The sequence below is a fragment of the Pseudophryne corroboree genome, chromosome 4, assembly GCF_028390025.1.
Source record: "Pseudophryne corroboree isolate aPseCor3 chromosome 4, aPseCor3.hap2, whole genome shotgun sequence".
Lineage (NCBI taxonomy): Eukaryota > Metazoa > Chordata > Amphibia > Anura > Myobatrachidae > Pseudophryne > Pseudophryne corroboree.
In genome coordinates, this window is record NC_086447.1 from 802,062,124 (window position 1) to 802,089,685 (window position 27,562).

Consider the following 27,562-nt stretch of genomic DNA (forward strand, 5'->3'; position numbering starts at 1 on the left):
ACAGATACTGACTCCAGTGTCGACGGTGAAGAGACGAATGTGACTTCCAGTAGGGCCACACGTTACATGATTGAGGCAATGAAAAATGTTTTACACATTTCTGATAATACGAGTACCACCAAAAAAAAGGGGTATTATGTTCGGTGAGGAAAAACTACCTGTAGTTTTCCTGAATCTGAGAAATTAAATGAGGTGTGTGATGATGCGTGGGTTTCCCCCGATAACAACGGATAATTTCTAAAATGTTATTGGCATTATATCCTTTCCCGCCAGAGGTTAGGGTGCGTTGGGAAACACCCCCTAGGGGGGATAAAGCGCTCACACGCTTGTAAGGGCTCTACCTTCGCCTGAGATGGCCGCCCTTAAGGATCCTGCTGATAGAAAGCAGGAGGGTATCCTAAAAGGTATTTACACACATACTGGTGTTATACTGCGACCAGCAATCGCCTCAGCCTGGATGTGCAGTGCTGGGTTGGCGTGGTCGGATTCCCTGACTGAAAATATTGATACCCTAGATAGGGACAGTATATTTTTGCCTATAGAGCATTTAAAAGATGCATTTTTATATATGCGTGATGCACAGCGGAATATTTGCCGACTGGCATCAAGTCTAAGCGCGTTGTCCATTTCTACCAGTAGAGGGTTATGGACACGTCAGTGGTCAGGTGATGCATATTCCAAACGGCATTTGGAAGTATTGCTTTATTAAGGGAGGAGTTATTTGGGGTCGGTCTTTCAGACCTGGTGGCCACGGCAACAGCTGGGAATTCCACGTTTGTACCCCAGGTCGCCTCTCAACATGAGAAGACGCCGTATTATCAGGCGCAGTCTTTTCGTGGACAAGCGGGCAAAAGGTTCCTCATTTCTGCCCCGTGACAGAGGGAGAGGAAAAAGGCTGCAGAAATCAGCCAGTTCCCAGGAACAGAAACCCTCTCGCGCCTCTGCCAAGCCCTCAGTATACGCTGGGGCTTTACAAGCAGAATCAGGCACGGTGGGGGGCCCGTCTCAATGAATTTCAGCGCGCAGTGGGCTCACTCGCAAGTAGACCCCTGGATCCTTCAGGTGATATCTCAGGGGTACAAATTAGAATTCGAGACGTCTCCCCCTCGCCGTTTCCTAAAGTCGGCTTTACCGATGTCTCCTTCTGACAGGGAGACAGTTTTGGAAGCCATTCACAAGCTGTATTCCCAGCAGGTGATAATCAAGATACCCCTCCTGCAACAGGGAACGGGGTATTATTCCACACTGTTGTGGTACCGAAGCCGGACGGCTCGGTGAGACCGATTCTAAATCTAAAATCTTTGAACACTTACGTACAGAGGTTCAAATTCAAGATTGAGTCACTCAGAGCAGTGATTGCGAACCTGGAAGAAGGGGACTACATGATGTCTCGGGACATCAAGGATGCTTACCTTCATGTCAAAATTGACCCTTCTCACCAAGGGTACCTCAGGTTTATGGTACAGAACTGTCACTATCAGTTCAGACGCTGCCGTATGGATGGTACACGGCACCCCGGGTCTTTACCAAGGTAATGGCCGAAATGATGATATTCCTTCGAAGGAAGTGAATTTTAGTTATCCCTTCCTTGGACAATTCCCTGATAAGGGTAAGATCCAGGGAACAGTTGGAGGTCGGTGTAGCACTATCTCAGGTAGTGTTGCGGCAGCACGATTGGATTCTCAATATTCCAAAATCGCACCTGGTTCCGACGACGTGTCTTCTGTTCCTAGGGATGATCCTGGACACAGTCCAGAAAAAGGTGTTTCTCCCGGAGGAGAAAGCCAGGGAGTTATCCGAGCTAGTCAGGAACCTCCTAAAACCGAGCCAAGTCTCAGTGCATCAATGCACAAGGGTTCTGGGTAAAATGGTGGCTTCCTACGAAGCAATCCCATTCGGCAGATTCCACGCAAGAACTTTCCAGTGGGACCTGCTGGACAAATGGTCCGGATCGCATCTTCAGATGCATCAGCGGATAACCCTGTCACCAAGGACAAGGGTGTCCCTCCTGTGGTGGTTGCAGAGTGCTCATCTTCTAGAGGGCCGCAGATTAGGCATTCAGGACTGGGTCCTGGTGACCACGGATGCCAGCCTGCGAGGCTGGGGAGCAGTCACACAGGGAAGGAATATCCAGGGCTTATGGTCAAGCCTGGAGACATCACTTCACATAAATATCCTGAAGCTAAGGGACATTTACAATGCTCTAAGCTTAGCAAGACCTCTGCTTCAAGGTCAGCCGGTGTTGATCCAGTCGGACAACATCACGGCAGTCACCCACGTAAACAGACAGGGTGGCACAAGAAGCAGGAGGGCAATGGCAGAAGCTGCAAGGATTCTTCGCTGGGCGGAAAATCATGTGATAGCACTGTCAGCAGTATTCATTCCGGGAGTGGACAACTGGGAAGCAGACTTCCTCAGCACGACCTCCACCCGGGAGAGTGGGGACTTCACCCAGAAGTCTTCCACATGATTAAAAACTCGACAGGTATTGCGCCAGGTCCAGGGACCCTCAGGCAATAAGCTGTAGACGCTCTGGTAACACCGTGGGTGTACCAGTCAGGGTATGTGTTCCCTCCTCTGCCTCTCATACCCAAGGTACTGAGATTGATAAGATGGAGAGGAGTAAGCACTATATTCGTGGTTCCGGATTGGCCAAGAAGGACTTGGTAACCGGAACTTCAAGAGATGCTCACGGAGGATCCGTGGCCTCTACCTCTAAGAAGGGACCTGCTCCAGCAAGGACCCTGTCTGTTCCAAGACTTACCGCGGCTGCGTTTGACGGCATGGCGGTTGAACGCCGGATCCTGAAGGAAAAAAGGCATTCCGGATGAAGTCATCCCTATCCTGATCAAAGCCAGGAAGGATGTAACCGCAAAAACATTATCACCGCAATTGGCGAAAATATGTTGCGTGGTGCGAGTCCAGTAAGGCCCGACGGAGGAAATTCAACTGGGTCGATTCCTACATTTCCTGCAAACAGGAGTGTCTATGGGCCTGAAATTGGGGTCCATTAAGGTTCAAATTTCGGCCCTGTCAATTTTCTTCCAAAAAGAACTAGCTTCAGTCCCTGAAGTTCAGACGTTTGTAAAAGGGGTACTGCATATACAGCCTCCTTTTGTGCCTCCAGTGGCACTTTGGGATCTCAATGTAGTTTTGGGTTCCAAAAGTCACATTGGTTTGAACCACTTAAATCTGTGGAGTTAAAATATCTCACATGGAAAGTGGTCATGCTGTTGGCCCTGGCCTGGGCCAGGCGCGTGTCAGAATTGGCGGCTTTATCCTGAAAAAGCCCTTATCTGATTTTCCATTCGGACAGGGCGGAATTGAGGACTCGTCCTCAGTTTCTCCCCAAGGTGGTTTCAGCGTCTCACCTGAACCAACCTATTGGTGGTGCCTGCGGCTACTAGGGACTTGGAGGCCTCCAAGTTGCTAGACGTTGTCAGTGCCCTGAAAATATGTTTCCAGGACGGCTGGAGTCAGGAAATCTGACTCGCTGTTTATCCTGTGTGCACCCAACAAGCTGGGTGCTCCTGCTTCTAAGCAGACTATTGCTCGTTGGATTTGTAGTACAATTCAGCTTGCACATTCTGTGGCAGGCCTGCCACAGCCAAAAATCTGTAAATGCCCACTCCACAAGGAAGGTGGGCTCATCTTGGGCGGCTGCCCGAGGGGTCTCGGCTTTACAACTTTGCCGAGCAGCTACTTGGTCAGGAGCAAATACGTTTGTAAAATTCTACAAAATTGATATCCTGGCTGAGGAGGACCTGGAGTTCTCTCATTTGGTGCTGCAGAGTCATCCGCACTCTCCCGCCCGTTTGGGAGCTTTGGTATAATCCCCATGGTCCTTACGGAGTCCCCAGCATCCACTTAGGACGTTAGAGAAAATAAGAATTTACTTACCGATAATTCTATTTCTCATAGTCCGTAGTGGATGCTGGGTGCCCATCCCAAGTGCGGATTGTCTGCAATACTTGTACATAGTTATTGTTACAAAAATCGGGTTATTATTGTTGTGAGCCATCTTTCAGAGGCTCCACTGTTATCATGCTGTTAACTGGGTTCAGATCACAGGTTATACGGTGTGATTGGTGTGGCTGGTATGAGTCTTACCCGGATTCAAAATCCTTCCTTATTGTGTACGCTCGTCCGGGCACAGTATCCTAACTGAGGCTTGGAGGAGGGTCATAGGGGGAGGAGCCAGTGCTCACCAGATAGTCCTAAAGCTTTCTTTACATGTGCCCAGTCTCCTGCGGAGCCGCTATTCCCCATGGTCCTTACGGAGTCCCCAGCATCCACTACGGACTATGAGAAATAGAATTATCGGTAAGTAAATTCTTATTTTCTAGGATAATGTAAGCAGACACAAGGCCGGTGGAAGAGGGGGAGGTGGTGGGGGGTAGTTCCAGTTGCCTGGAAACCCCCCTCCTCAACCCACACCATGATCACAATATCGGTAGTATACAATACAATTTAACTAGAGCTGCATATTTTAAAGATCTGTGTCGCAAATGAAATAATTAGCACCACCTGAGGCTCTCTTAAAATGTGTTGGCCAGTGACGAATACACCTTTGCACCAACTAGGAGAAAACATGCACTGTTAAGGGTGCACTACTATAGAGTATCTACTAGGTTAATTAATGCTGCATAATATACCCTATACAGTGCATAAGGAGACCAATGTGCACATATATGTCTAGGGTAATTCCAGGTTCTTCTGCCGCTGCCCCAGACTTCCAGGTTTGCTACAGTGCTCTGGAGTTGTGCCCACATCTGAAATAAAAACACTCCGCTTAGGCAGGATATCCCTACTGGTGCATCTAATGCCTTGCTGTGATCGCTGGCCCTGGATACTGTATGTCAGAGTTATACATACAGTGCAGTTTGTATTACCCCTTTCACATCTCCAATGCCGGTAACCACCTGGGAATCTGAAACGGGTCCTTCCCGGGTGGGATCCGGCATTGGAGACTCTCCTACCCATTTTGGCTTGCTGTCATAGTGGCAGGGGGGTGGAGCCGGCAGCAGAGGTGGCGCTGGGAGATGAGTTCATCTCCGCGCCACCTCTCCCTATCTAGTAAACGGGTCCCGGATTGCATCGACCCAGAAATCCGTTTATGCAGCCACTGACCCGGTATTCAACCCGGGAATAACACTGCTTATAAGCCGGGTTGAATTACCGGGTCAGGCGACCAGGGCATTTGGACTTGGCGCTTTCACACCGCACACTGACCCGTGTCGACCTGGCGATATGCCGGGTCGATAGTGTTATTTGTGCAATGTGAAAGGGGTATATGAAGCGTAAAGTTGGTTAAGTGCTAATTATGGACTGGCCACACTCTCTAAAATCATTCTTTCAAACTGTGTGCTTTTGTGCTAAGTATACAAAGAATAATGTATATGGCTGATCCATAGTTGCTTCTGGAGAGGCAATGAGAAGAAGTGAATGCTTTTTCTCTATCGTCCTTGTGGATGCTGGGGTTCCTGAAAGGACCATGGGGAATAGCGGCTCCGCAGGAGACAGGGCACAAAAAGTAAAGCTTTCCGATCAGGTGGTGTGCACTGGCTCCTCCCCCTATGACCCTCCTCCAGACTCCAGTTAGATTTTTGTGCCCGGCCGAGAAGGGTGCAATCTAGGTGGCTCTCCTAAAGAGCTGCTTAGAGAAAGTTTAGCTTAGGTTTTTTATTTTACAGTGAGTCCTGCTGGCAACAGGATCACTGCAACGAGGGACTTAGGGGAGAAGGAGTGAACTCACCTGCGTGCAGGATGGATTGGCTTCTTGGCTACTGGACATCAGCTCCAGAGGGACGATCACAGGTACAGCCTGGATGGTCACCGGAGCCGCGCCGCCGGCCCCCTTGCAGATGCTGAAGTAAGAAGAGGTCCAGAATCGGCGGCTGAAGACTCCTGCAGTCTTCTAAAGGTAGCGCACAGCACTGCAGCTGTGCGCCATTTTCCTCTCAGCACACTTCACACGGCAGTCACTGAGGGTGCAGGGCGCTGGGAGGGGGGCGCCCTGGGAGGCAAATGAAAACCTTTTTTGGCGAAAAATACCTCACATATAGCCCCCAGAGGCTATATGGAGATATTTAACCCCTGCCAAGATTCACTAAATAGCGGGAGACGAGCCCGCCGAAAAAGGGGCGGGGCCTATCTCCTCAGCACACAGCGCCATTTTCTCTCACAGAAAGCCTGGAGAGAAGGCTCCCAGGCTCTCCCCTGCACTGCACTACAGAAACAGGGTTAAAACAGAGAGGGGGGGCACTGATTTTGGCGATATTGAGATATATATAAAGATGCTATAAGGGAAAACACTTATATAAGGTTGTCCCTATATAATTATAGCGTTTTGGTGTGTGCTGGCAAACTCTCCCTCTGTCTCCCCAAAGGGCTAGTGTGGGTCCTGTCCTCTGTCAGAGCATTCCCGGTGTGTGTGCTGTGTGTCGGTACGTGTGTGTCGACATGTATGAGGACGATGTTGGTGAGGAGGCGGAGAAATTGCCTGTAATGGTGATGTCACTCTCTAGGGAGTCGACACCGGAATGGATGGCTTATTTAGGGAATTACGTGAGAATGTCAACACGCTGCAAGGTCGGTTGACGACGTGAGACGGCCGACAAACTATTAGTACCGGTCCAGGCGTCTCAGAAACACCGTCAGGGGCGTTAAAAACGCCCATTTACCTCAGTCGGTCGACACAGACACAGACACGGACACTGAATCCAGTGTCGACGGTGAATAAACAAACGTATTTCTCATTAGGGCCACACGTTAAGGGCAATGAAGGAGGTGTTGCATATTTCTGATACTACAAGTACCACAAAAAAGGGTATTATGTGGGAGTGAAAAAACTACCTGTAGTTTTTCCTGAATCAGATAAAATAAAATGAAGTGTGTGATGATGCGTGGGGTTACCCCGATAGCAAATATTGGCGTTATACCCTTTCCCGCCAGAAATTAGGGCGCGTTGGGAAACACCCCTTAGGGTGATAAGGCGCTCACACGCTTATCAAGTGGCGTTACCGTCTCCAGATACGGCCGCCCTCAAGGAGCCAGCTGATAGGAAGCTGGAAAGATATCCTAAAAAGTATATACACACATACGGTGGTTATACTGCGACCAGCGATCGCCATCAGCCTGGAGATGCAGTGCTGGGTTGGCTTGGTCGGATTCCCTGACTGAAAATATTTTATTCATATAGAGCATTTAATAGGATGCATTCTATATATATGTACGTGAGATGCACAGAGGGATATTTGCTCTCTGGCATCAAGATAAGTACGTTGTCCATATCACCCAGAAGATGTCATGGACACGACAGTGGTCAGGTGATACAGATCCCATACGGCACATGGAAGTATTGCCGTATAAAGGGAAGGAGTTAGTTGGGGTCGGTCCATCGGACCTGGGGACCACGGCAACAGCTGGGAAATCCAACCTTTTTACCCCAAGTTACATCTCAGCTGAAAAAGACACCGTCTTTTCAGCCTCAATCCTTCCTTTCCCATGAGGGCATGCAGGCAAAAGGCCAGTCATATCTGCCCAGACATAGAGGTAAGGGAAGTAGACTGCAGCAGGCAGCCCCTTCCCAGGAAAAGAAGCCCTCCACCACGTCTGCCAAGTCCTCAGCATGACGCTGGGGCCATGCAAGCGGACTCAAGGTGGGGGGGTAGTCTCAAGAGTCTCAGCGCGCAGTGGGATCACTCGCAGGTTGACCCCTAGATAGTACAAGTATTATCCCAGGGGTACAGATTGGAGAGTCGAGACATCTTCTCCTCGCAGGTTTCTGAAGTCTGCTTTACCAACGGCTCCCTCCGACAGGGAGGCAGCATTGGAAACAATTCACAAGCTGTATATCCAGCAGGTGATAATCAAAGTACCCCTCCTACAACAAGGAAAAGGGTATTATTTTTCCACACTATATTGTGGTACTGACGCCAGACGGCTTGGTGAGACATAGTCTAAACTGAAATCTTTGAACACTTACATAAAAGGTTCAAATCGAGATGGAGTCACTCAGAGCAGTGATAGCGAACCGGAAAAAAGGGGACTATATGGTGTCCCTGGACATCAAGGATTACCTCCATGTCCAAATTTGCCCTTCTCAACAAGGGTACCTCTGGTTCGTGGTACAGAACTGTCAATATCAGTTTCAGACGATGCCGTTTGAATTATCCACGGCACCCCGGGCCTTTTACCAAGGTAATGGCCGAAAAGATGTTTCTTCAAAGAAAAAAGGCATCTAAATTATCCCTTACTTGGACGATATCCTGAAAAGGGCAAGTTCCAGAGAACAGTTGGAGGTCGGAAGAGCACTATCTAAAGTAGTTCTACGACAGCACGACTGGATTCTAAATATTCCAAGAATCGCAGCTGTTTTCCGACGATACGTCTGCTGTTCCTAGGAATGATTCTGGGCATAGTCCAGAAAAAGGTGTTCCTCCGGGAGGAAAAAGCCAAGGAGTTATTCGACCTAGTCAGAAACCTCCTAAAACCAGGCCAAGTATCAGTGCATCAATGCACAGGAGTCCTGGGAAAAATGGTGGCTTCTTACGAAGCGATTCCATTCGGCAGATCTCAGGGGATTTGCTGGACGAATGGTCCGGATCGCATTTTCAGATGCATCAGCGGATAATCCTGTCTCCAAGGACAAGGGTGTCTCTTCTGTGGGGGCTGCAGAGTGCTCATCTTTTAGAGGGCAGCACACTCAGCATTCAGGACTGTGTTCTGGGGACCACGGATACCAGCCTGAGAGGCTGGGGAGTAGTCACACAGGGAAAAAATTTCCAAGGAAGTGTGGTCAAGTCTGGAGACTTCTCTCCACATGAATATACTGGAGCTAAGGGCAATTTACAATGCTCTGAGCCTAGGAAGACTCCTGCTTCAAAGTCAACCGGTGCTGATCCAGTAGGACATCATCATGGCGGTCGCCCACGTTATCAGACGGGGCGACACAAGAAGCAGGAGGGCAATGACAGCAAGGATTCTTCGCTGGGCGGAAAATCATGTGATAACACTGTCAGCAGTGTTCATTCCGGGAGTGGGCAACTGGGAAGATTTCCTCAGCATAAATGAATTCCACCCGGAAAAGTGGAAACTTAATCTGGAAGTTTCCACATGATTGTAAACCGTTGGGAAAGACCAAAGGTGGTTATGATGGCGTCCCACCTGAAGCGCCAGGTCAAGAGACACTCAGGCAATAGCTGGGACGCTCTGGTAACACCGTCGGTGTACCAGTCGGTGTATGTGTTCCATCCTCTGCTTTTCATACCCAATGTATTGAAAATGATAGGAAGGAGAGGAGTAAGAACTATACTCGTGGCTCCGGTTTGGCCAAGAAGGACTTGGTTCCCGGAACTTCAAGAGATACTAAGAAGGGTCTTGATTCGGCAAGAACCGTGTCTGTTCCGGGACTTACCGCAGCTGCGTTGACGCCAAGGCGGGTGAACGCCGGATCCTAAGGGAAAGAGGCATTCCGGAAGAGGTCATCCCTACCCTGGTCAGAGCCAGGAAGGAGGTGACCGCACAACATTATCACCACTTAGGTGAAAATATGTGCCAGGGTGTGAGTCCAGGAAGGCTCCACGGAAGAATTTCAACTAGGTTAATTTCTACATTTCCTGCAAACAGGAGTGTCTATGGGTCTCAAATTGGGTCCATTAAGGTTCAAATTTCGGCCTGTTGTTTTTCTTCCAGAAAGAAATTGGCTTCAGTTCCTGAAGTCCAGAAGTTGTTAAGGGAGTACTGCATATACAGCCCCTTTGATGTCTCCAGTGGCACTGGGCGATCTCAACGTAGTTTTGGGATTCCTAAAAAATCACATTGGTTTAAACAACTCAAATCTGTGGATTTGATATATCTCACATGGAAAATGACCATGCTGTTGGTCCTGGCCTCGGCCAGGCGAGTGTCAGAATTGGCGGCTTTATCTCACAAAGCCATATCTGATTGTCCATTCGGACAGAGCAAAGCTGCGGACTCGTCCCCAGTTTCTCCTTAAGGTGGTGTCAGCGTTTCACCTGAACCAGCTTATTGTGGTACCTGCGGCTACTAGGGACTTGGAGGACTCCAAGTTGCTGGATGTTATCAGGGCCCTGAAAATATAGTTTCCAGGTTGGCTGGAGTCAGGAAATCTGACTTGCTGTTTATCCTGTATGCACCCAACAATGCTGGGTGCTTCTGCTTCTAAGCAGTCGATTGCTCGTGGGATTGGTAGCACAATTCAACTTGCACATTCTGTGGCAGGCCTGCCACAGTCTAAATCTGTTAAGGCCCATTCCACAAGGAAGGTGGGCTCATCTTGGGCGGCTGCCCGAGGGGTCTCGGCATTACAACTTTGCCGAGCAGCTACGTGGTCGGGGGAGAACACGTTTGTAAAATTCTACAAATTTGATACCCTGGCAAAAGAGGACCTGGAGTTCTCTCATTCGGTGCTGCAGAGTCATCCGCACTCTCCCGCCCGTTTGGGAGCTTTGGTATAATCCCCATGGTCCTTTCAGGAACCCCAGCATCCACAAGGACGATAGAGAAAATAAGAATTTACTTACCGATAATTCTATTTCTCGGAGTCCGTAGTGGATGCTGGGCGCCCATCCCAAGTGCGGATTATCTGCAATACTTGTACATAGTTATTGCTAACTAAATCGGGTTATTGTTGTTGTGAGCCATCTTTTCAGAGGCTCCGCTGTTATCATACTGTTAACTGGGTTCAGATCACAGGTTGTACAGTGTGATTGGTGTGGCTGGTATGAGTCTTACCCGGGATTCAAAATTCCTCCCTTATTGTGTACGCTCGTCCGGGCACAGTACCTAACTGGAGTCTGGAGGAGGGTCATAGGGGGAGGAGCCAGTGCACACCACCTGATCGGAAAGCTTTACTTTTTGTGCCCTGTCTCCTGCGGAGCCGCTATTCCCCATGGTCCTTTCAGGAACCCCAGCATCCACTACGGACTCCGAGAAATAGAATTATCGGTAAGTAAATTCTTATTTTTTTTACAGGTAAAGCGCAGAATAAGAAAAATGTGCCTGTAGGCAGAACTCATGGAGAGCGGATTGTGAATCCCTCTGGCTGGGGATTTGGTTCCTATTTATGTAGAACGATGGACTTTGCTGGTAAATCGTAGGATTATTTTGATTAATGAACCTTAGCACTATAATATTACTGAGAAATGAGCCGGCACTACAGCAGTTATTTGCATTCTGTGTTGATGATGTGTAGTTCAAAGCTAATTTGATTTGTGAGATTGTGTAATTGACCTGATATGTTTGCAGAACTCACATGTTGGCAGTCTGCAGCAGTGTTTTGTTATCCCTCTATGTAGTAAGCATTGTGTAGATTGTGCGGGGGAGTTTGTTGTGTTTGCAGTTCTTACCTTCCCATCCATGTCACTCCCTATTTTCATAATTGCCTTCTAAGTAAGATTATAGATGTCTTAGCTGCTGTACCAGGAGGTTGTGAATGAGTTCCTTTCCGTCTGTGATAGTTTAAATGTTTATACATTTTTGTTTATCTGTAGTTTTGTGAGATCACAATGTAATGTCACTTAATGCATTTTTAATGTTGTTGTAGTGACAATAAAAAAGAAAATTGAAATAGTAGGCACTGCACCCCTTGAAGTGTAGCACATATACACAGATCCTTTCATCCTGTAAATGAGGCCATTTTCCAGACAGCAGTTGCTGGAGAGTTTACAGATGTTGTAGTCCTGCTGTTACACCGGGTGAGTGTGCCTGGATAAGAGTGGTTCATTGCTGCAGGGGTCCTAGTAACACAAATGTTGACGCTTCTGCCCTATATTAGGCCAATGGACTCCAGCATTTTACATAATGATTTAAAAATTTCATTCATTATTTTATCTTAATAAATAGACGTAATGAGGTCTATTTTGAACACTTGAAACAGCTGAATAGATAATCTCCTCGCAGGGTGAGGAATTGCTTGTATTGTATTGTGGGGGATTTGCTTCCCATTCCTGCTTTTATACCACGCAGGTCCCGTGAGCACAGAATGTAGGATAGCCAATTCAACTACATATTACATAGAGTACTCTATAGGGAATACATACCAAGTGCTGGCAGTCACATGACCGAGACAGCCTCCCGATGCACAGAATCCCGAGGTAAGTATGTTTACCCTCTCCACTTACCCCACTAAGCGTATCCCTTCCCGGTGCTGCCTAAACCTAACCGTCCCTTCCCCGCAGCCTAACCCTAACCCCCCTCCCCGCAGTCTAAACCTAGGAGACCCCGGCATACTTATGGTCAGGATTCCGCATCTGCATTCCAAGTGTTGTCCGAGTTCCAGCACCGGGATTTTGGCCATGTCGGAAGTTTTAGTGCCGACATCCTGATGCATCCCCTCTGTAGCAGGGTTAGGTAACCTTCAGCACTCCAGATGCACTTCCAGCATGTCTAGCAACTGTTATCATTCCGTAACAGCAAGGCATGTGTAGTTCCACAGCAGCTGGACTGCATCACATTTCTAGGCCCCCTCCTCTGTAGTCCAATGTATGTAACCAAGGGAATTCATTTGCTGAATAAACATAATGGCTCAATTATCTGTTTAACTAAACACGTTCGCACCGAGGTGCGTCGAAATATAAACCCCACTTAATACAATTTCTCTAACGTCCTAGTGGATACTGGGGACTCCGTAAGGACCATGGGGAATAGACTGGCTCCGCAGGAGACAGGGCACTTTAAGAAAGAATTGGATACTGGTGTGCTCTGGCTCCTCCCTCTATGTCCCTCCTCCAGACCTCAGTTTGAATCTGTGCCCGGACGAGCTGGGTGCTGTTCAGTGAGCTCTCCTGAGCTTGCTATAAGAAAGTATTTTGTTAGGTTTTTTTTTATTTTCAGGGAGCTCTGCTGGCAACAGACTCCCTGCATCGTGGGACTGAGGGGAGAGAAGCAGCCCTACTCTCTGAAGATAGGTCCTGCTTCTTAGGCTACTGGACACCATTCGCTCCAGAGGGATCGTACACAGGATCTCACCCTTTGTCGTCCGATCCCGGAGCCGCGCCGCCGCCCCCCTCGCAGAGCCGGAAGACAGAAGCCGGGTGTAAGAAGCAAGAAGACTTCGAAATCGGCGGCAGAAGACTCCAGTCTTCAAACTGAGGTAGCGCACAGCACTGCAGCTGTGCGCCATTGCTCCCACACTAAACCCACATATTCCGGTCACTGTAGGGTGCAGGGCGCTGGGGGGGGGGGGGGGGTCGCCCTGGGCAGCAATTAGGACCTCTTGGCAAAAGTTGGGCATATATACAGTTGGGCACTGTATATATGCATGAGCCCCCGCCATAATTTTACACAAACGCGGGACAGAAACCCGCCGCTGAGGGGGCGGGGCTTCTTCCTCAGCACTCACCAGCGCCATTTTCTCTCCACAGCTCCGCTGAGAGGAAGCTCCCCAGGCTCTCCCCATGCAGATTCAGGGTAGAAGAGGGTAAAAAGAGAGGGGGGGGCACATAAATTAGGCGCAAAAACATTATATACAGCAGCTACTGGGTTAACACTAAGTTACTGTGTGATTCCTGGGACATATAGCGCTGGGGTGTGTGCTGGCATACTCTCTCTCTGTCTCTCCAAAGGACCTTGTGGGGGAACGGTCTTCAAAAAGAGCATCCCCTGTGTGTGTGGTGTGTCGGTACGCTTGTGTCGACATGTTTGACGAGGATGGCTATGTGGAAGCAGAGCGGGAGCAAATGAATGAGGTGCCTCCGCCGACGGCGCCGACACCTGATTGGATGGATATGTGGAAGGTTTTAAATGATAATGTTAATTCCTTGCATAAAAGGTTGGATAAAACTGAAACCTTAGGACAGTCGGGGTCTCAGCCCATGCCTGATCCTATGTCGCAGAGGCCGTCAGGGTCTCAGAAGCACCCACTATCCCAAATTGTTGACACAGATACCGACACGGATTCTGACTCCAGTGTCGACTATGATGATGCAAAGTTACAGCCTAAAATGGCTAAAGCCATCCGCTACATGATTATAGCAATGAAGGATGTATTGCACATATCAGAGGTAAACCCTGTCCCTGACAAGAGGGTTTATATGTTTGGGGAGAAAAAGCAAGAGGTGACCTTTCCCCGTTCACATGAGCTAAATGAGTTATGTGAAAAAGCTTGGGAATCTCCAGATAAAAAACTGCAGATTTCCAAACGGATGCTTATGGCGTATCCTTTCCCGCCAACGGACAGGCTACGCTGGGAATCCTCCCCTAGGGTGGACAAAGCTCTAACACGCTTATCCAAGAAGGTGGCCCTACCGTCACAGGATACGGCCACCCTAAAAGATGCTGCGGATAGAAAGCAAGAGGGTACCCTGAAGTCCATTTATACACATTCAGGTACCTTACTGAGGCCGGCAATTGCGTCGGCCTGGGTGTGTAGTGCTGTAGCAGCATGGACGGATACCTTATCTGAGGATCTGGATACCTTGGACAAGGATACTATATTAATGAACCTGGGGCATATAAAAGACGCTGTCCTGTATATGAGAGATGCTCAAAGAGACATTAGCCTACTGGGCTCTAGAATAAATGCAATGTCGATTTCTGCCAGAAGGGTCCTGTGGACTCGGCAATGGACAGGCGATGCCGACTCAAAAAGGCACATGGAGGTTTTACCTTACAAGGGTGAGGAATTGTTTGGGGAGGGTCTCTCGGACCTGGTCTCCACAGCTACTGCTGGAAAGTCAAATTTTTTGCCATATGTTCCCTCACAACCTAAGAAAGCACCGTATTACCAAATGCAGTCCTTTCGTTCACAAAAAGGCAAGAAAGTCCGAGGTGCGTCCTTTCTTGCCAGAGGCAGGGGCAGAGGAAAGAAGCTGCACAACACAGCTGGTTTCCAGGAACAGAAGTCCTCCCCGGCTTCCACTAAATCCACCGCATGACGCTGGGGCTCCGCAGGCGGAGCTAGGCCCTGTGGGGGCGCGTCTCCGAAATTTCAGCCACAAGTGGGTTCACTCCCAGGTGGATCCCTGGGCAATAGAGATTGTGTCTCAAGGATACAAGCTGGAATTCGAGGAGATGCCCCCTCACCGATACCTCAAATCGGCCCTGCCAGCTTCCCCCTTAGAGAGGGAAATAGTGTTAGCTGCAATTCACAAATTGTATCTTCAGCAGGTGGAGGTCAAGGTTCCCCTCCTTCAACAAGGAAAGGTTTATTATTCGACCATGTTTGTGGTACCGAAACCGGACGGTTCGGTCAGACCCATATTGAATTTCAAATCCCTGAACATATGCCTGAAAAGGTTCAAGATGGAATCGCTCAGAGCGGTTATCGCAAGCCTGGAAGGGGGGGATTTTATGGTGTCTCTGGACATAAAGGATGCATACCTTCATGTCCCCATTTATCCACCTCATCAGGCGTACCTCAGATTTGTGGTACAGGATTGTCATTACCAATTCCAGACGTTGCCGTTTGGTCTCTCCACAGCACCGAGAATTTTTACCAAGGTAATGGCGGAAATGATGGTGCTCCTGCGAAAGCAGGGGGTCACAATTATCCCATACTTGGACGATCTCCTCATAAAGGCGAGGTCCAGAGAGCAGTTGCTGATCAGCGTAGCACGCTCTCGGGAAGTGTTACAACAGCACGGCTGGATTCTAAATATTCCGAAGTCGCAGTTGATTCCTACGACTCGTCTGCCCTTCCTGGGCATGATTCTGGACACAGACCAGAAGAGGGTTTATCTCCCGATGGAGAAGGCTCAGGAGCTCATGACACTGGTCAGAGACCTATTAAAACCAAAACAGGTGTCGGTGCATCACTGCACGCGAGTCCTGGGAAAGATAGTGGCATCATACGAGGCCATTCCCTTCGGCAGGTTCCATGCGAGGACCTTTCAATGGGATCTGTTGGACAAGTGGTCCGGATCACATCTTCAGATGCACCGGCTGATCACCCTATCCCCCAGGGCCAGGGTATCTCTCCTGTGTTGGCTGCAGAGTGCTCACCTTCTTGAGGGATGCAGATTTGGCATTCAGGACTGGGTCCTGGTGACCACGGATGCAAGCCTCCGAGGGTGGGGGGCAGTCACACAGGGAAGAAATTTCCAAGGGCTGTGGTCAAGTCAGGAGACTTGCCTTCACATCAATATCCTGGAACTAAGGGCCATATACAACGCCCTACGTCAAGCGGAGACACTGCTTCGCGACCAATCAGTTCTGATTCAGTCAGACAACATCACCGCAGTGGCTCATGTAAACCGCCAAGGCGGCACAAGGAGCAGGGTGGTGATGGCGGAAGCCACCAGAATTCTTCGCTGGGCGGAGAATCACGTAAGCGCACTGTCAGCAGTGTTCATTCCGGGAGTGGACAACTGGGAAGCAGACTTCCGCAGCAGGCACGACCTCCACCCGGGAGTGTGGGGACTTCATCAGGAAGTCTTCACGCAGATTGCAAGTCGGTGGGAACTGCCATGGGTGGACATGATGGCATCCCGCCTCAACAAAAGCTACAGAGGTATTGCGTCAGGTCAAGAGACCCTCAGGCGATAGCTGTAGACGCACTAGTGACACCGTGGGTGTTCCAGTCGGTTTATTTATTTCCTCCTCTTCCTCTCATACCCAAGGTGCTGAGAATTATAAGAAAAAGAGGAGTGAGAACAATACTCATTGTTCCGGATTGGCCAAGAAGGACTTGGTATCCAGATCTGCAAGAAATGCTCACAGAGGACCCATGGCCTCTGCCTCTGAGACAGGACTTGTTGCAACAGGGTCCCTGTCTGTTCCAAGACTTACCGCGGCTGCGTTTGACGGCATGGCGGTTGAACGCCGGATCCTAGCAGAAAAAGGCATTCCGGATGAAGTTATTCCTACGCTGATAAAGGCTAGGAAGGACGTGACGGCTAAACATGATCACCGTATATGGCGGAAATATGTTGCTTGGTGTGAGGCCAGGAATGCCCCCACAGAGGAATTCCAGCTGGGCCGTTTCCTTCACTTCCTACAGGCGGGAGTGACTTTGGGCCTAAAATTGGGTTCCATTAAGGTCCAGATTTCATCCCTGTCTATTTTCTTTCAAAAAGAACTGGCTTCTCTGCCTGAAGTGCAGACGTTTTAAAGGAAGTGCTGCATATTCAGCCCCCTTTTGTGCCTCCAGTGGCACGTTGGGATCTGAACGTGGTGTTGAGTTTCCTGAAGTCACACTGGTTTGAGCCACTTAAAAACCGTGGAGTTAAAATATCTCACGTGGAAGGTGGTCATGCAATTAGCCTTGGCTTCGGCTAGGCGTGTGTCAGAATTAGCGGCTTTATCACATAAAAGCCCCTATCTGGTTTTCCATATGGACAGAGCAGAATTGAGGACCCGTCCACAATTTCTGCCTAAGGTGGTGTCATGTTTTCATATGAACCAACCTATTGTGGTGCCTGTAGCTACTCGTGACTTGGAGGATTCCGAGTTACTAGATGTGGTCAGGGCTTTGAAGGTTTATGTAGCCAGAACGGCTAGAGTCAGGAAAACTGAGTCGCTGTTTATCCTGTATGCATCCAACAAGCTGGGTGCTCCTGCTTTAAAGCAGACTATCGCTCGCTGGATCTGTAACACGATTCAGCAGGCTCATTCTGCGGCAGGATTGCCGCTGCCAAAATCGGTAAAGGCCCACTCCACAAGTAAGGTGGGCTCTTCTTGGGCGGCTGCCCGAGGGGTCTCGGCATTACAGCTTTGCCGAGCAGCTACTTGGTCAGGTTCAAACACTTTTGCAAAGTTCTGCAACTTTGATACCCTGGCTGAGGAGGACCTTGTGTTTGCTCATTCGGTGCTGCAGAGTCATCCGCACTCTCCCGCCCGTTTGGGAGCTTTGGTATAATCCCCATGGTCCTTACGGAGTCCCCAGCATCCACTAGGACGTTAGAGAAAATAAGATTTTACTTACCGGTAAATCTATTTCTCGTAGTCCGTAGTGGATGCTGGGCGCCCGTCCCAAGTGTGGACTTCTTCTGCAGTACTTGTATATAGTTATTGCTTGCATAAGGGTTATGTTAGAGTGCATCAGGGTTGATCTGATGCTCTGTTGTTGTTCATACTGTTAACTGGGTAAGTTTATCACAAGTTATACGGTGTGATTGGTGTGGCTGGTATGAGTCTTGCCCTGGATTCCAAAATCCTTTCCTTGTACGGTCAGCTCTTCCGGGCACAGTTTCTCTAACTGAGGTCTGGAGGAGGGACATAGAGGGAGGAGCCAGAGCACACCAGTATCCAAATTCTTTCTTAAAGTGCCCTGTCTCCTGCGGAGCCCATCTATTCCCCATGGTCCTTACGGAGTCCCCAGCATCCACTACGGACTACGAGAAATAGATTTACCGGTAAGTAAAATCTTATTTTTCAGCTCATCTTTATGAACTCTTCCAGCCTATCCACTCTATGGGCATACCAAGCGAACTTAATAAGCAAGAAGTCTTTGGATTTGAGACACCACACCCCCTTCCCCCGATCCAGTTTAATGCAATAGAAGTTGTCAGCTTGCTGCAAGTATTGGTTTCTTTACTTACTAATAAGTTCATGCCTGTGACCCGCCATCTTCCCTCAGTCACCAAAAGCAATCCACCTTACATATACAAAAAAAACCTGAAAGGTTTGTTGGCGCTGTGTATTTCAGTGTAAGTTGACACCTGTGGACCAGCAGCCACCTGGTGAGCGGGCAGCCAACCTCCTCAAAAAAAAAAACCCACTGGTATAGTAATAATACCAGGCAGGTGCTCAGAACCACAGAGGCAACCTTAATAAAAACACACTTTTAATGTCAGACAATAACAACAATAAAAATTAATAAAACAATTAGACCTCAATGGTGAGCTGAATCGTATAGATCTACAATAGGTAGGCATAGATACATTTATTGTATAAATAAAGGAAATCCCTGGAAGTCCCAAAATACTGTAGATGATCAAATCATATAATCAATCATAGTTACCACTGGTGATTAGTGTTCACTCTAGGAGTGAAAAGGGGCAGGGCGCCGGACTCCGGGGGCACATGTGTGCGCACGGCATCTATACACGCCGGGAGGGCAGGGAGCGGGCGGCTGTTCTAGCAGGGCGCCGCAAAAGGGGCAGGGCGGGTTTTGCCTGTTTAAAAAACGGGCAGGGCGCGGCGCCCTGCTAAAACAGCCTAGAGTGAACACTAGTGATAGTGTAAGGTGGAGGCTCTCAGAAATGTTCAGTCATACCCCTTTTCCACTAGCTCAAAAAACACGGGTAAATGCACGGGGGCGCGCATTTACCCGTGTTTTTTGCAAGTGGAAAAGGGTCCCCCCACAAAAATCCGGATCAAGTGACCCGTGAATCCTACCCGGGTAAATACCTGGGTAGGACACGGGAATGATCCGGGTAGGGTTGTAGTGTAAACGGAAGCCGTGTCGATGCGACACTGCTCCCGTTTACACTGTATGGAAGGGCGGCGCTGCGAGATCATGTGATCTCCCAGCGCCGCCCCTGCCACGTCACTAGCAGCGTCACCAACCCGCCAATATGCCGGGTTGGTGAGCGCAGTAGGAAAGGGGGCTGAGCACGGGCCACAGCTGGGTAGCACTTGTGTCAGGCTCCTGGCTGCGACCCTTGCTCGTAGGTGGAAAAAGGGTGTCGGTCTCTATCACCTTAATCCAAGTGAGTAGCCCATAATGAAAGGTGTATAATTCCTTTGACTAGGCGATTCGGATAATTTCAGTGTGCAGTATGCGCTGTGGGCTGTGCGGGCTGTGCAGGCTGATGTTGTAGAGTTTGTCCGTTCTGTGTTAGCCACTAGTAGAGCGGTATGATTAGTCACTGAGCGCGGCTTCTGCGAGCCGGGATCTGGCTTCAGGGAATCACTGCACAGAGCCGCTGTTGTCCGTGCGGCGGGCACGTCGGTGCAGGATACCGCTGTGTGGCACAGACAGCTAGGATGCAATGATATCGGCGGCACAGTGGAAATGAAAAATGCCGGATATGAACGCCGTCAGCCTGAATGCAGTAGTAACAGCGGCACAGTAATAATAGAGTAAGCCAAATAGATGCCCAGTTGGAAAAGGGCAGTGGGCTTCTCCTATGCACAGTGGTGGTCCCAGGGGTCCCTTTCTCCGTGACCATGCATATGTAGCCGAATCTGGAGATCAGGTGTTCTGCGGTGATTTGAATGTGTGGTTCCACAAAGGAACTTACAAGCTTAATTCGAAGGTTTTTCAGCCATAAATGTGCATAAAAATCTATTATACCCTGTTTGTAGATTTATCCTACCCTTATTCATCCTGTTCCAGGGAAATACAAACTTGTCTGATTTCCTGTAATTTCCTTATTCCATTCTTAGATCCATTTGTAATAATGGTTTTCTTTATTTTTAGGTGAGCAGATCAATGGATAAAGTTGGGAAAATGTGGAATACATTCAAATATCGGTGTCAGAATCTCTTTAGCCACGATGATGATGGGAACCAAACCAACATGGTGGATGTCAATGCAAACAGGTGTTTGAGTGATGGAGAGAAAGCAGAATCTTCTGCTGGTCAGGACCCCATGCAATCAGTTAGTCATTTGCAGGGGAACATTTCTTCTGAACGAAGCATGAGTCCCTGCAGTAGCTCCAATAGGAGGAATCCAAATTGCGTATCTGAAATGCCACAACTAGTTGAAATTAGTATTGACAGTGAGGTGGGACTTGGCACTGGTGCCCGTCTGGCACGCAGGGACTCCTATACCCGCCATGCCCCGTGGGGAGGGAAAAAGAAACATTCATGCTCTACCAAAACTCAAAACTCTCTTGATTTGGAAAAAAAGATTGGTAGGCAAAGGAGTGGACTTCAAAGGAGGGAGAGAAGACACGTGGTAGGATCCGTTCATGATATGGAAGCGGTGTCCAGCAGGGCTATAGGAAATCACGGTTTACGACAAAGACTGAATGAGACTGTGGGATTGTGCTTTCCTATTAGAGCGTATAACAGGCCATCAAAGCCACTCTTCACTACTAAGAGGAAGATTCATCTCTCAGAGCTAATGCTTGAAAAATGCCCCTTCCCTGCTGGGTCAGACCTCGCCCAGAAATGGCACCTTATTAAACAGCATACTGCCCCAGTGAGCCCCCACTCGAGCATATTGGAAACATTTGAGCAATCCTTGCTTTCAACAGAAGATGAAGAAGATAGATTACGTGAGAGGCGTAGACTTAGCATCGAAGAAGGTGTAGATCCTCCCCCAAATGCCCAAATCCACACATTTGAAGCTACAGCACAAGTCAACCCTGTATATAAGCTCGGACCAAAACTTGCTCCTGGCATGGCTGACGTGGCAGGGGACAGTGGTGCAGCATCACAAGTTGCGTGCGAGTCTGAAGAAGATGGCCCAACTCTTTGTCTGCAGTCACGTCGCCAGAAGCAACGGCAGTTTTCAGGAGACAGCCATATGCAGACCAGTAGACAGGGAGCCTGGAAAGTCCACACACAGATCGATTATATTCACTGCCTTGTGCCAGATCTGGTAGAGATCACAAGCAATCCCTGTTACTGGGGCGTCATGGATCGCTACGAGGCAGAAGCATTGTTGGAGGGCCGGCCAGAAGGCACATTTTTGCTCAGGGATTCTGCACAAGAGGACTACCTATTCTCTGTGAGCTTCCGCCGCTACAACAGATCTCTGCATGCACGCATTGAGCAGTGGAACCATAACTTCAGCTTTGATGCTCATGATCCCTGTGTGTTTCACTCCTCCACTGTTACAGGACTCTTAGAACACTATAAAGATCCCAGCTCTTGCATGTTTTTCGAACCCTTGCTTACAGTACCTTTAAATAGAACACTTCCTTTTAGCCTGCAGTACATCTGCCGGGCAGTCATCTGCAGGTCTACCACATACGATGGAATTGATTTACTTCCTCTGCCATCCATGTTACAAGACTTCCTTAAGGAATATCATTATAAGCAAAAAGTCAGGGTGCGGTGGCTAGAGAGGGAGCCAATGAAGTCTAAATAGAAGAAATATAAATATATATATATATTCTCCAACAAAACATTTCTGTTCTCCTATCTCTACCTTCCGAAATATCACCTCATAGACTTAGGATATGCGCAATGTATATCAGATAACAAAGCACATAGAATTAATATAGTATGGCACTTCAAGCTTTAAGTGTATCCGTAAACTGTAATATGCCTGTTATGGAAAAAAAAAATTGTGCATTGTTTGGGACTATTGAGCAGCACCTTTTAAACTGCATGTTCTTATGATTGCTGACCCTAATTGTACTAATGCTTGTATTTCCTTCATTTCATTCTAAAGTGGGGTGTCCGTGCTTTGTTCCTTTTTTTCCCCCTTTGTTTTGTTTCTGCAAATATGTGTAATACTTTTACTTTAAGATCCTGTTAAGTGAATGCTAAATATTTCCCACTACATGGAATCTCAGATTTCCTATGAAACACTAGGTAGATGGCATGTCTTGGCAGTCCTGTTGAGAATAAATTTGATGCCTTTTTTTATGCTTAGGTTCACAAGAGAATGACTTCAGTATAGCTGGTGGTAAGAGAATTGGTCAAATATTGGGGCAGATGTATTAATCCTGGAGAAATGATAAAGCAGTGATGAGTGCAATTTGATAACACACCAGCCAATCAGCTCCAATATGTAAATCAACAGTTAGCGCACTAGCCAGTCAGCTCCTATCACCTTGCACTTATCACTGCTTAATACATCTGCTCCACTGTGTTCATTCAAGCTATGAAATTGTTGAATATGCTCAGTTATGCGGATTACTGAGGATTAAATGGCGCCTAAACCAAAAACACAAGTTGCCTTTTATGTAAAATGTCTACTAATAGTGTTCACAAATACATATATATAAATTTTCGCAAGCAAAGATAGTTTATACAGTTAGGATTGCGAGGGGATTTATTATTGTTTTGGGTGTGTGTTATGCACAACAGGTTTCCTGTCGGCTAATGCCATTGAATTACACTGTTCAGCCTTTCTCTGTGGACAGTGATTTCCATTCTGCTGCACAGTAAATAAAAATTCACCCACTCAAGGGGGTAAATTTACTAAGGTGGGAGTTTTTTAGAACTGGTGGTGTTGCCTATAGCAACCAATCAGATTCTATCTATTATTTTCTAGAAGCAGCTTGATAAATGTTAAGTAGAATCTGATTGGTTGCTATGGGCAACATCACTAGTTCTAAAAAAAAACTCCCACCTTAGTAAATTTACCCCTAGGTATGGAGTTTTAGACCATGTATTTGTGACTGATGTTAGTCGCTCTTTTATATAAGGTAACACTTTAAATAATAATTTTTGATGGAAGTTTTGACAGTTACCCCTCCCCCCCCCCAAAATAGATTTACTGTTGTAATTATGAAGATCATTTGGTGCAATGAGGCAGTCCATGCTGAACATTACGGATGTCCCACATTGAAATAACATTGTAATTTAACCCTCCTCTTAAGATACATGAAAAAAGTAACTATAGTGGCATTGTATTATAGGAAATGGCAATATGGATGGAAAACAATTGTCTTCTGGGTGCAGCAGTGTAAATTGTGATGTACATCTGGAACTGCTGTAGTTACTGTCACAAGTCTGGTCTTTACACCAGCTCTTGTTTCATTTTTTATCTTTTCACATTTAGCCAAGATTTGAAAAGTCTTTAATAATGTGGAATAGTGCAAGAATCTGTCAGTGTTCTGCTATTACATTGTCATCCCATGCAGCAGGTTATGTGTTGTGTAAGCCTGTTGTGCTTTGAAAAATAAATGCAGTATTTTTTGTTAAAGGTCAGTGATTAATCTCCATTGTAGCCGCAGTATCTCAACTTCGGACTATATGGGGTCAATCCGATCACGTGATGTCTTCTTGGGTGCGAGCTGTATCCTGCACTTACGGTACCACGACTTGGATTTTTGTTCACCGCCCCATAGGGAGTCAGACTCTAGAAGGGGCTGTGAGGAGTACGAGTTTGGGTGCTGTTGCCACCGTTAACAATGGCAACTCGCACCCTTCGCTGGGTAATTGGATCGACTCCTAAACTGTAAGGAGGATGTATTGGAGACATTATACCCGAACTAGGTCAAAAGCCGCTGTAGAGCTTCAGATTGCTAAATAGGACCAGCCTCTACACAGAGGCATTTACCTGGCTGGATCAACAACTGCTTCATACCCCAGTGATGTCACTAATGTATTGAGGGGGCCAGTACTGGTGCAGCCCACTAAATGGCAGTCTGTCCACAGCATAGTCTTTAATTAAGCTGTATATTAGGGGGAAATCCATCAAACCACCTTCTAAATACTGGACAAGTTCCCCATTGCAGCCCACAACTTCTAACCGTTTTATAGAATGTGCTTGATAAATGCCATCTAGAGTCTGGTTGCTATGGTCAGCTTCTCCACTTGTCCACTCTTGAAGATTTGATACATCTCTTGTCAGTGTTTCCATGCAAGGCCTTATCCTGTTGGGTTCCTGTAGTGTGCTGATGTGGGATTTCATGGTATTCATCATAAGGGGTGTGGATCATAGGGTCAACAGTCATTAGGTCGACCACTATTGGTCGACAGTGACTAGGTCGGCACCTGAAATAGGTCGACATGAGTTTTTTACATTTTTTTGGTGTAGTTTTTCTTCGTAAAGTGACCGGGAACCCAAATTAGTGCACAGTGTTCCCTCACAAGGCTGCTTCGGGTAAGGCTACTATTCCCAATCATAGTCCACGTGGATTGTAAAGTATGAAAAAGTTAAAGAAAAAAATGCAAATCTCTGGTCGACCTTTTCATGTATTTACCTAGTGACCATGTCGACCTAATGCATGTCGACCAATAGTGGTCCACCTAATGAGTGTCGACCTAAAGTCCGGATCCCCATCATAAGTAATTATATTTTTCTATAGCCATAAAATTAACATCTAGTAAAAACCAAATTTGTTCCAAAACTTTCTTGCGAGGACCGCACACGGATGCTTTCATGCACATATGGGTTCTTGCGGTTAGCGGTGTTCCAGAAAAGCAAGCACAGCACATTATAATGGCTATTGGTATCAATGTGTGTGGAGGGGCGTTTCTCTGTGGGTTAATGATCCTTATGCTAAGGTACACAGGGGCAGATGTACTAAGCTGTGGAGAGTGATAAAAGTACCCATCAATCTGTTCCTGTCATTTGTCATACACAGCCTGTAACCAAGGCAGTTAGGAGCTGATTGGCTGGTAAGTTATCTCTCTCCACTTAATTATTATTATCCTTTATTTATATGGCCCCACAAGGGTTCCGCAGCGCCCAATTACAGAGTACATAAATAATCAAACTGGAAAACAGCAACTTACAGTTGATGACAGTACATTACTTTCTAAAGCGTACTATATCCCGCGCCCGTATGGAGCAGTTGTCCGTTGTTGGAATGCACAGTGATCTCTTGTACAGTGATCTGTAGCATTATGGAAAGTACCTGTGGTAGGAGTCTGGTTTGTATAGTATGAATGTGTGTATGTATAAAATTACTTGTGTGTATGTAAATAGTACTGTAGTTGTGAGATACTATTTTGTGTGTTCATTCTAAGAATAATGGATTTTTTTTCCCCATAGACTCCAAATGCTCAGTTCGAATAACAAGTAAATTAATAAGCAAACACACCGAAATGCTTGCATGCTGCTTACCATGCATCTGCTATTATCGGTGAGCATCACTGAGGGCGGAGGTTACTTACAATGACTCAGAAAATGAGCTTACCATAATAAACAGTTTCTAAGAAAGTCCTTTGTCGTGTGTTTGTGTGCGCGTGTGTGTGCCCAAACAACGTCCCTTTAAAATGACCTAACAACCTTGCACAGAGTAGTTTCATAGTCCCCTGTGGCTCAGTATGTACTAATTTTGACTCTGTGCAGTGACATTCTCTTATGAACATACACAATACAGATTTCTTGCATTACTTCACAATTTATCTTCAGTTTTCCAGCCATCCATAAAAAAAAGCATCAGATTTATTTCAGTTACAAGTATAGGATCTCTTACCTGGTAACCAGTTATCTGGCCGGAAGCCGCATTGGAGGAAAAGCAGGGTACTTTTGAATGCTACTGTTTTGGTAATGTTTTTCCAAATTACAAGGGGGAGACCCTTATCCCAGATTATTCCCAAACGCGGTCTTCAAGGCAAGCTGAAGGTCCAGGTTTATGTATATCCATGCTGGGCCACAGGTTATTTAATTCGTACCTCAGTAAATTTGATTTAACCATCTGTGCTGAACCATGGATACCTTGAAAACCTGGACCGTAAGGGGGCCTTGAGGACTGTGTTTGCGAACTGTGTTTGCCTTATCCATTAAAACCCTAAGTCAGGCATGTCCAAACTGCGGCCCTCCAGCTGTTGTGAAACTACATATCCCAGCATGCCCTGACAGTTTTGCTTTCAGAGAATGCTAAAACTGTGTCAGGGCATGCTGGGATATGTAGTTTCTCAACAGCTGGAGGGCCACAGTTTGGACATGCCTGCCCTAAGTGATCCCAATTAAAGATCCCATGCCTGTGCTAACTTGTGGTTCTTGTACTGTGCATTATTTTCATTTGTAATTTTTATTAAATTTTTTTTGAGACTGCATTCGCACTTTAACGTTTAACCCTTTTGGCTGAAGAAAGGGTTAGTAATGTACTCGATCACTGTCTGAGACATACACAGCAGTGGTATTGGACAGTGTTGCAAATGCTCTCTTGCTGAGCATACTAAAATGCTAATGTGTTTTCATTGTTGTACGTGTCTCAGAGGGCGCATGAGTGCTCACGGTAGGGATGGCCATCGCTATCACCATCGATGGCCATATTGTAAGTGGCGATCGGTGGCAGCCTACTATGCAATGGATGACCATCGATGGTTTCACCAACCGATAGTCATCCCTTTTCTTTGACAGGCCCATGGGCCAGTCAGAACCTGGGGGCAGGCCTTTGCTGGTTTCTGGGGCAAAGCAATGCTCCGTGTCCCGACACTTTGGGGGGGGGGGGGGGGGGGGGAATTGGTTATGCCATGCCATCGATGAAGGGAACCCAGCTGGGTCTCCCCCATTGATGACAAAGGTGTTCTAAATTGGCCATAAACCATCGATGATTATGAATCATCAATGGCCATCCCTACTCACTTATTCTTTAGAGTGTACACTTTACCCACAGACAACAGAGGAAGTCACTTGGTGGATTGAGCCAAAATGCCTAGTGTCTCAGTGATGTCACTAGTTCCTTCACTGGTGATTTCTGGTTCTACCTGCAGAATGGCTGCCTTCTCTGTGTGCTCTGTAACCAGCTTCTACACAAGGGTAGGCAACCTGTGGCACCACAGGTACAGTGGAACTACATATGCCAGTATGCCCTGCCACGGCTTTGCTTTTAGGGTATGCTGAAACTGTGGCAAAGCATGCTGAGATGTTCAGCTCCACAGCAGAGTGCCACAGGCTGCTTACCACTGTTCTACACAATACTTCTAAGTAGATCAGACTCTATGCAAGCCTACTAACCTTTACAAGAAGTGTTACTGCTTCCTGTGCCTTTTGTATAGCTTTTATTTTAATCCTTTTCTCTTAGTATATTGAATTGGCAAACGTGCATTGCTTTTAATTCCACATAATTGC

General features: G+C 47.3%; 1 protein-coding gene across 1 annotated transcript in view; it reads left to right on the plus strand.

Annotated features, from left to right (window-relative positions):
* SOCS5 (suppressor of cytokine signaling 5) overlaps positions 1-25,702 on the plus strand; it is a 117,475-nt gene extending 91,773 nt beyond the window's left edge. The window contains exon 3 of the mRNA XM_063918390.1: positions 20,330-25,702. Within this exon, the coding sequence (XP_063774460.1) occupies positions 20,342-21,949 (1,608 nt within the window). The 5' untranslated portion in view covers positions 20,330-20,341 and the 3' untranslated portion in view covers positions 21,950-25,702. The remainder of the gene's footprint in view (positions 1-20,329) is intronic.
* The last annotated feature ends 1,860 nt before the right edge of the window (positions 25,703-27,562 follow it).